Raw genomic sequence first — 10585 nt, forward strand, 5'->3', positions numbered from 1 at the left:
ACAAAGTGAGTTCCAGGACAGCCAGGGCTACACAGAGAAACCCTGTCTCGAAAAAAACAAAGACAAAAAAACAAAAGAAGAAGAAGAAGAAAAAGGTGATTTATTTGTATGCATGTGTTTGAGTACACACATGTCACTGAGCAAGCGTGGAGATCAGAGACTAACCCATGGGAGTGTAGTGTCTCTCTCTACCACGTGAATCCTGTATTTGGAACTCCCACTATCAAGCTGGGCAGCAAGCTCAGAGGGAAGAAAGATTAGAAGTGGATTTGAGTAATTTATCCAAGAATGTAAAAGAGCTCTGAATCTCCAGTGTCTTGGTGGTGGCAGGGGCTTGGGGGGGTGGGGTGTAAATTATTCTGAGACAAGATAACCCAGAAACTCATAATCCTCCCTCACTCTCACCACACTAGCTAATAAGGATTTTTATTCATGATGGGAAAACAAAAATGATTCTGGATAGAGGTATGTGGATTTCTGAGTTCAAGGCTAGCCTGGTCTACAGAGCTAGTTTCAGGACAACCAAGGCTACACAGGGAAACCCTGTCTCAAAACTGTAACAACAAAAACCTCTGGATTAGGTAAGTAATGAATTATTCACAAACTTAATTTGCCCTTCCTATGCAAAAGCAAAAAAAAAAAAAAGGTGGTACTATGAATCTTGCTGCCATGCATTCTATTTTTTCCATAAATGAGCAAAAAAGAAAGGTAAGTCTAAGTCTTAATTACTTTTCTAGAAACACATAAACTCAGCTCAAGAAGACTTAGCAGTTAAGACCATTTAACTATGAGAAGGAAATTGTTGCCTAGAGAGCTAAAGGAAAACCTGATGCAGCTTAAAAAAAAGGGGGTGGTCAAGGCTGAAAAGAACAAGAAAAAAGAGGAAGATGATGAAGAGGACAAAGAAGATGAGGAAGAAGAGGAGAAAGAGGAGGAGGAGGAAGATGAGGAAGAAGAGGAAGATGAGGAAGAAGAGGAAGATGAGGAAGAGAAAGAGGAGGAAGAAGGGGAGGAGGAAGAGGAAGAAGACGAGGAAGAATAGGAAGAAGAGGAAGAAGAGGAGGAAGAAGAGGAGGAGGAAGAAGAAGAAGAAGAAGAAGAAGAAGAAGAAGAAGAAGAAGAAGAAGAAGAAGAAGAAGAAGAAGAAACAAGAAGAAGAAGAAACAAGAAGAAGAAGAAACAAGAAGAAGAAGAAACAAGAAGAAGAAGAAACAAGAAGAAGAAACAAGAAGAAGAAGAAAAACTGGTTCTAGCACAGTTTCTTTTTCTTGTCTGTAAAGCATTTAGGCCCGGCAGTGGTGGCACACACCTTTAATCCTAGCACTCGGGAGGCAGAGACAGGCAGATTTCGAGGCCAGCCTGGTCTACAGAGTGAGTTCCAAGACAGCCAGGGCTACACAGAGAAATCCTGTCTAAAAAAAAAAGCATTTAACCCCTCCTGTACACAATTTGCTCCTTTTAAGGAAAAAAAATTGTAATGTAAGGCTGTGTAAGATTTGTTTTTAAACTGTACAATGTCTTTTTTTGTATAATTAACACACTACTGAATGTGTCTTTAGATAGCCCTGTCCTGGTGGTATTTTCAATAGCCATTAACCTTGCCTGGTACAGTCTGAGGGTTGTAAATTGGCATGGAAATTTAAAGCAGGTTCTTGTTGGTGCACAGTACAAATTAGTTATATATGGGGACAGTAGTTTGGTGGCTGCTTTGTTGACATTCTGAATGCTTCTAAGTAAATACAATTTATTTTTATTAAAAAAAAAAAAAGTTCCAGGCTGGCCAGGGCCACAAAGAAAAACATGCCTCCAAGAAAAAAATAAGATAAAAAACACAAATAAAATTAAACTAAAAAAGAACATTCCATTCCTCAACATATGAACTGGTCTAGGTCTCAAAGCCTTATTAAGGTATTGAAGTTGTAAGCCCTAATGTGACCGACTTTGGAGGCTGGGGATATTCAAGGTTAGATGAAACAGAAGACTGAGGGAAAAGTTATGAGAAAACAGTGACAAAGTATTCTCCCCAGACAACAATCCTGCTAGCACTTCATCCTCTACTTCAAACCTCCATTATTGAGAAATAATGGACATAAAGTTAAGCCATCTAGTCAATAGTAACTTGTTTTACAAGCCCAAATATAAACAGTCCATAGAGAAAAATATGAAAATAGCAATAAAAAAATAAAAGATTACCTCTGCCTGATCCCAACTTGATAGCTTTTTGGGAGTGGCACCAGGAGTCTGGTCAGCGGTTTGATCCCAGCGCCGTTTTCGTTTTGAGGGAGGCTGGGATGCTGCTGCTCCATTGACGACTTTTAGTTCTCCAGCTTTAGCTTTTTCTGCTAGTTGTTGCCTAATTTCTCTCTGAAAAACATTTCAAACAGCAAATCATTTGATTAGATGGAAGAAACTCAAGTAGCTTATGCCTACCAAGCATGCTTAAGATCCTAGTCAATCCCCAGCACCAGAAATAGAATAAAAATGCTTTAAGTTTTAATTGTACTAGCATAATCATTTCTTTTCAATGAGCTATTTAGTATTCCATTCTCAGCAGGATGGGTGGTGATGGTGCACGCCTTTAATCCCAGCACTGGGAGGCAGAAGCAGAAGATCTCTCTAGGACAGCCAGGATTATAACAAAACTGTCTCCAAAGCAATGGGGAAAAGAAAAAAAAGAAAAAAAAAACACTCTTGAGCTGGAGAGATGGCTCAGAGGTTAAGAGCACTGTCTGCTTTTCCATAGGTCCTGAGTTTAATTCCCAGCAATCACATGGTGGCTCACAACCATTTGTAATGAGATAAGGTGCCTTCTTCTGGCCTACAGGCATACATGCAGGCAGAACGTTGTATACATAATAAATAAATAAATCTTTAAAAAAAAAAACTCATTCTGTTCCTAGTGATATCATTCCTTATCTTTAATATTGTGTGTGTGTATACACACACAGTATTAGCTTTCTTTCTAAACAGTACATATGCAACAGCCTATGTTTTGAAGCTAGGGAAAGTTAAGTCTTTTTTTTGTTTGTTTGTTTTTCGAGACAGGGTTTCTCTGTGTAGCCCTGGTGGTCCTGGAACTCACTCTGCAGACCAGGCTGGCCTCGAACTCAGAAATCCGCCTGCCTCTGCCTCCCGAGTGCTGGGATTAAAGGCGTGCGCCACCACGCCCGGCGCGAAAGTCTTATTGAAAAATAAAACCTCTAGTCAGTGAGGCTAGTGAAGTTAGTCTTGTAATTGCCCTAATCAGTAAGTAAATATTCACTTAGCAGAGAACTGAAAAATATGCAACTGAAAGTTTTTAAGACTCAAGACACAAAAATAAGCCAGGTGCAGTAGCACATGCCTATGATCCATAGACTAGGCAGGCATATTGGTTTGAATTCAAGACTAACCAAGGAGTTAGTTCTAGCCCAGTCAGGAATACATAGCAAGACTCTTATCTCAAAAATCGAAAAGAACTAGAAACATGAAAATAAAACTTAGTGTCATGATAAATGCATTTAATTCACCGTTTCTTTTTAAAATGAGATTCCAGTTCCCTTTAAATCACCTAACAAACCCTACTTTTATTATTAATAAAGATAAAGGAGCTATTACAACAAGCCAAGGGAATCTTAGTGATGTATACCTGTCATTCCTTAACACTCAGGAGACTGAGGTAGGAGCATCAGCCTATGACTATGAGGCTACAGAGTGATTTCTAGGTTAGCCTGGGCTACAGGAAGACCCTACTTCATTCAAACAACAATAAAAAGATTAGGACCAGCGATGGCAAGACGGCTCATTTGGTAATAGCACTTTCTGTTACCAAGTCCGATAATCCCTGGAACGCTCTTGGTAGAACTCTTGCCAGTTGTCCTTTGGCTTCCACAAGCACACCATGGCATGTACCAAGCATGCACACACAAATAAATGTAATGAGAAAACCAAAAATACAAAAACAGTTGAGGGTTGGCATGTTAGCATTGCATTCATGTTAGCACAGAACTATCTCTCTAAGCCAAAAGGAATATTTAAAATTCTCTATCTATTGCCAAACCCAATCTCCAGTAAATATTCATCAAAAACTAATGTGACCACTAGCTTCATGAGGTATGCTAGTAACCTCCCTTAGACACCTCCCTAGGCAAGCAGGCACACACAGGAAGCCAGGGAACGCCAGGAAATCAAAATAGCAAGTGTCAAGGGCCATATAATTCTGGCATTTTTTTTTTAACTTTCTATGATTGATTGAACTACAGTCCAATTGTTCACACCTTTAACTCAAGCACTTCAGAGGGTGGAGCAGGCAGATCTAAGTTTTAGGTCAGCCAGGGCTACATGAGACCACCTTTTAAAAATAATTTAAAAGCTGGACGTGGTGGCACACGCCTTTAATCCCAGCACTTGGGAGGCAGAAAGGCAGGCAGATTTCTGAGTTCGAGGCCAGCCTGGTCTACAAAGTGAGTTCCAGAACAGCCAGGGCTATACAGAGAAACCCTACCTCGGAACACCCCCCCCCCCAAAAAATAAAAAGCTAGGCAGTGTAGCACACAACTTTAAGCCTAGCACTGGAGAGACAAGTGGATCTCTGAGTTCAAGACCATCCTCTCTCCAGAGTGAGTTCCTGCACAGCCAGGGCTACACAGAGAAACCCTCTCTCAGGGGTGGAAAAAGCAAAAAAATTATTGCTATGAACATCAAATCCTAGATAAATATAAAATTCTCTCAAATGTTCTGACATTATTTCACAACCATTACACTGAGAAAGCAGTTCCTACCTCTTCCTTAGTCAAATGTTGTTCTCGCATAACATCCATGTAGGTTCTAGCATTCATTTTAGGATCAGGGGTCTTCCCTCCTGCAGAAAAGAACAGCAACAGGACAAGAGTACAATAAATAAAGGGTATTAGGTTCAATTGATTTCTCTGCCCTGCTCTAATATTATGTTATTCCATAATCATTTAATTTAGTTTTTGATGGAAAACTTTGATAATTATACATCTTACTTTTTTATTGAGTTTGCTGATCAATTTAACCTGTTTGAACACAAACATATCTACAGCAGTTTAAAACAATTATTTTAATGCATATAGAAAGCAAAATGACAGCACAGTTTAGTCTTCAGAAGTGATGGGTTCCTGGGTTGCTAATCCGGAATACGTACACTTTCGTGCCTTTGTCTCCATCAGCAGTTCTGACTTCAAGCAGCAGAATAGAAGCCTAGAAAATTATCTCTTTACCATTAGTAACACTTTGGAAAGATATTTATATTCAAAACATTACCTGTTGCAAGCTGTTAAAATCCTGACTACAGTAACTGACTAACATTAAGTTCTTCATACAGTGATCTAAACAGTTGTAACTTAGAAACTCTGATTATAAAAAAATAAACCTACAATCATATTCTCATGTCACATTACTAAAAGGGCTTCGTGCTTTTTAGTTTTTTCCTTGACCCAAAATATAATTCTATTTCTTAGAAAGTACAATCACAACTGGAAACATACAACTTAAGATATATTATTCTACCAGTTACTACAATGCACACAAAAGAAAAGTGGTGTACAAAGAGATGTGTTAGTCTCTTGGTTAAAATTTCAGTATTTGCTTTTCAAATTGCAAAATATCTTAAAGAAGCCCAAACAGTACATAACAAGAACCACAAAGGCACACTATGCTTTAGAAAAGTGATAATAGCTATACAAGTAGTATAGCATTAAAATTTAGGACAAAATAATAAAATTCTAAGACATCTCCTATGCTGACGATCATGCCCAATTGGTAGTGTCATTCTTTCTAACACTAGCTCTGATAAGACTTCCTTTGGAATACTTTTTCACCATAATCTAGAGAGGATGTGTTGAACTGCACCCTTAAGAATGCAGACAGGACTGGCATATAGCAGTACTGCTGTAGGAAAGAAATTAAGGACAGTTAGTATGGGCCTGTGAATTCTGACATACATGTTTAAATCAATTACAATTATGCAAGTAAAGCAAAGAATATCCCTATTAATTCATGCAGGCTGAAAGTCTAATTTGTAAACCTGCAGCAGAATCTAATTTTAAGAACAGGCACTTAGTTTTGATGGTGGGACTCACTCACCTGAGGAAATCTTCCATCAGGCTCACTATGCCCCTTGCACACTACAATTAGCAAAACAGACTCCAACTATTAAACACCAAAGTCTTTGTATACAGCTCTGTTTTAACTATATAAAGTTGACTAGAGCAAAGTAGGTGCATTTACTAAGCTATAACAATAAGGGGAACTAGTGTGAGAAATAGTTTCTCAAAAGTAACAATCCAAAACTCTAGAATTTGGAATGAAAACTTTGCAATAATTTGAAAGTATTTTGAGCAGAAAAACACATTTGTTCAAAGTATACCAAGAGTACCCAAAACAAAAGTAAAAGAAAAACCTTTAACCCTTTGCGTTTCTATGGCATTGGCTCATTATTTTCTTGTCCTTCTACCTGGAAAGAAAACTTGCATTATAAAGATGAAGAATATGGGATCTTTGACTTCAACCAAATCTATACAAATCTATAAAGGGGTCTTTAAAAACGAAAAGCAAATTCATAAGCATGCCAAAAAAAATCAAAGGGCTAAAGACAAGGTAATTAAAATAAATTTCTGAATACTTATAGAAAAGTGGGAAAGAATTACCATCTGCAAAAGGATCAAGACGCTCTGGGGAAATTATCATGGTCCGCCTATGTTTTTTGTATTCATCTTCCCGATCTGCAATCTTTGGAGGACGATGCTCAGCAAATGGATCATACTGAAAAAAAGGCACATCTCATTTTAATACCCACTCTATTAAAAAAAGGAACCCCTCCTCACCACACACACAAATGAATAAACCATTATTTAAGACAAAAAAAAAGTGTGTGTGGCTGATCAGTTTCCAAAATTCCAGGTTTGGCTTAATGACTGCCTTTACAAAACAATTATTTCTGACTCCCCCAAGTCAGCTCTTCTCTTAAAACATTCTCAGAACTGCTAAAATTCCTGTGCTCCCATGGAAACTCACTCCCTTTTTGTAAGCTGAATAAGCTGCGAGGCGTCACCTGTTCTGTTGACTGTGGTATATCATTAAGCAATGCCACGGGGGCATGATATCCAGGCTTCTTCTGCCCGAGCAAGCTGGTGGATGATGAGTAGTCGTCGTCATCCTGCAAACAAACACCCAAAAGGTCACAACATAAAAATCAACACGACAAAATTTGTTATTTGACAACTACCATGAGTTTATTTGGAACTCTTAAGTTTTATTTAACCACAGAAACAATTCAACAATAATTGTTATCAAAGGTATTAACTTCCATAAAACATGTTTACACATCATTATACACTCATACATTCTACTTTAAAATAAAATGTTTCTTAATTCTAGAACATACAGCCATCACTGTCTTTCACTACTAGGTAAGAAAACCAAGTGCTATAGCCAAGTATGGTCATGCCAACACAGAATTCCTAATCCTAGGACTTGGTTAAGGCAGAGACATGAAGATTCTAAGTATGAGATCAGTGTAAACTAGAGTATCAAAATTGTCTCAAAACACATGCAAATATGAGAGAGAGCAAGAGACAAGAGACACATAAAGATAGTATATGCAAGAAGACACCCTCTGAAAAACTAGTCTCTAGAATTTCACTCTTGGGACAATCATATAAACACATTTCTATCAAGTGGGAAAGAAAAGTGCCAGTGATCAAGATATGACTTGAATTTTATAAAAATAACCAGGTTGAGCCAGGCATGGTTGAGGGGCACACACCTTGAATCCCAGTGCATGAGAGGCAGAAGCAGTTAGGTCTCTGAATTTAAGGCCAGCCTGGTCTACATAGTAAGCTGGAGGCTACCCAAGGTTATATAGTAAGATCCTATTTCTAAATAAAATTAACAACAACAAAAACTCTTCATGGGGGATGGAGAGATGGCTCAATGGTTAAGAGCACGGACTCTTCTAGAGGTCTTAAGTTCAATTCCCAGCAATCACATGGTTGCTCACAACCATCTGTAATGGGATCTGATGCCCTCTTCTGGTGTGTCTGAAAAGAGCAACTATGTCCTCATGTACATATAATAAATCTTTTTTTTAAAAAAATCTTCATAACCAGTATAAAGTATCAAAAAGTAATCACATAAAACCCATTAAATAACTGTATCAACAAATCTGACTGTTTAACAGATTCCTCTGAAGGTTCAGAAACTCTCCAGAAGAGAGGGAAGAAAAATTTAAGAGGCATACTGGAAAGGATAGGGTAACAGTGTCTTCTGGACATGAGAGGACTGCTGTCCTCAGAGCTGCCTGCACAAGACTAAACCAGTCAGGACTGCAGCATGGGGGCAGACTTCATGAATTTCAACCTCTAGCTGAGGAGCTACTGACAGCTGATGACTTCTGAGGGGAAGTTTTAAGGGTATGGCTGCCATAGCACAGTAGATGTTCCACACCCATGAGTATGTTAGCAGCACAAACTAGACTCAATAAGTTATTTTTTAAAAAGGAGACAGAGTTGGAAGGTCATGAGGTGAGTCTGGGAAGAGTTAGGAAGAGGAGGAGGTGGTGAATAAGATCAAGATATAATGTAATCAAATATGAAATTTCCAAGAATAAAAATAACATATTTAATTTTTAAAAAAACTGAAATAGATACAACAGATCAAGAAAAAGTTAAGCTAAGTATAGTGGCACAAGCCTATAATCCAGCACCCTGACAGACCTATAAGGAGAGCCTGTCTCAAAACAACAATAACAAAAATACATAATTTAAAGGGTTGGTTAAATGTCGGGCGTGGTGGAACACGCCTTTAATCCCAGCACTCGGGAGGCAGAGGCAGGCGGATTTCTGAGTTCGAGGCCAGCCTGGTCTACAAAGTGAGTTCCAGGACAGCCAAGGCTACACAGAGAAACCCTGCCTTGAAAAACCAAAAAAAAAAAAAAAAAAAAAAAAAGGGGGGGGGGGTTGGTTAGCCAAGTGGTAAAGCATTTGTTAGAATGAACAAGACCTGAAGCTTCATCCAAAAACAGAAGTCAAATCTCAAAAAAATATTTACAGTCAGTTCAGTCACGTCTTCCATAGGGTACTTCAGACAGGATTAGGGAACAAGAATTTAAATCATAAATGATGTGAAAATGCTTTATATATCATCTTAACAATATTCAGATAATAAGTCTTCCACAAAATATTCAAAACTGGGCACTTTAGGAGGTATCTAAGGGCACAGTGAGGACCCCAGTATTAAGCAGGCAATAACAGGCTTGCTGTGAAACACTGTACCTAACAACCAGGGAGGATTATTGTAGCATGCCTCTTTAGTCCCAGCAGTTGGAAGACCGACAGGTAGAGTCTTGAGGCCAGCATGGTCTACTACATAAAGGATCACATAGTGGCAGGTATGTGTGTAGATGGGTCTATATATCCAGTTCCAGGCTAGCTAGGAAAACACACGCACACATACGCACAGAAAGACAGAGACACACACACACACAGAGAGAGAGAGAGGGGGGGGGGAGTACAAGAGAGTGTGTATGTGTGTGTCTGTTTTCCCTCTGTGTTATTAACTGTTTCTCTCCATTTAACCATCACCTCAAACAGAAAATTCCCCTATTTATTTTCTCTCAAAAACCAACATAAACAAAAGTCCTTGCCTCCTAGATAATCTGTAACTTACATCTTCAAGTTCAGTTGCAGCAATTGATGTCACATAGCCAGCAAATCTGCTATCACTTCCACCATAAATTTCTTGGTCATAATAACCTGTGGAATCAAGGCCCACTCCTTGGGCTTCATCAAGAGCTGCCTTCTTGCCTTGAATTTCTCGAATCTGTGCTTCGATATCTGTAAGAAAGAAAACAATTTCATGTTTTAAAGAGCTCTCAGTATAATTTATCTCCTTACTAGATCTTTTCAAAATATCCTGAAACAGAAAATTTTAGTAAGAGGTTAAGAGCTAGCTGTAAAGTACATCTACACATATATCTCCTTACCTCATCAGGTGACAGGAACACAAAGCTGATTTACTATCTCAACTTTCCCTAACCATTAGGATGGGCTATATAATCTCAAAATTCTAAACCTTCCCCCACGTGAAAATTAAAGCTACTTTAAAATATGTATTTTTGAGTGGCTTGAAGAAATGGCTCAGCGGTGAAGATCACTGACTGCTCTTCCAAGGGTCCTGAGTTCAATTCCCAGGAACCACATAGTAGCACAACCATCTGTAATGGGATCTGATGCGCTCTTCTGGTGTATCTACAGTACTCACATACATAAAATACATAACTCCTTTAAAAATATATGTATTTATTACTAGCATGCACAAATGTGTAGGTCTGATACTCGGAAAACTCGGAAAAAAGTTTTCTACCTTTTTGCATGGTTCCAGGGATCAAACCGAGGTCACTTAAGCTTGTGTGACAAGTGACTTGCTAAGCCATCCCTGGCAGCCAAAAAAATTAAAACTGTTGATGATAATTAAGAACCAGGGCTAGCCGGGCGTGGTGGCGCACGCCTTTAATCCCAGCACTCGGGAGGCAGAGGCAGGCGGATTTCTGAGTTCGAGGCCAGCCTGGTCTACAAAGTGAGTT

General features: G+C 38.8%; 1 protein-coding gene across 2 annotated transcripts in view; it reads right to left on the reverse strand.

The window, feature by feature from the left end:
* The window catches only part of Sf3b1 (splicing factor 3b subunit 1), a 40986-nt gene that overhangs the window by 23804 nt on the left and 6597 nt on the right, over positions 1–10585 (reverse strand). The window contains exons 2-6 of one of the 2 annotated variants that reach the window (XM_021163741.1): positions 9670–9836; positions 7055–7159; positions 6651–6765; positions 4761–4840; positions 2194–2364 (exon numbers count right to left, since the gene is read on the reverse strand). In XM_021163741.1, coding sequence (XP_021019400.1) covers positions 2194–2364; positions 4761–4840; positions 6651–6765; positions 7055–7159; positions 9670–9836 — 638 coding nt within the window. Of the gene's footprint in view, positions 1–2193; positions 2365–4760; positions 4841–5146; positions 6500–6650; positions 6766–7054; positions 7160–9669; positions 9837–10585 lie in introns of those variants that run through there. The other variant, XM_021163823.2, reaches the window with a different exon arrangement.

The sequence above is a fragment of the Mus caroli genome, chromosome 1, assembly GCF_900094665.2.
Source record: "Mus caroli chromosome 1, CAROLI_EIJ_v1.1, whole genome shotgun sequence".
NCBI lineage: Eukaryota > Metazoa > Chordata > Mammalia > Rodentia > Muridae > Mus > Mus caroli.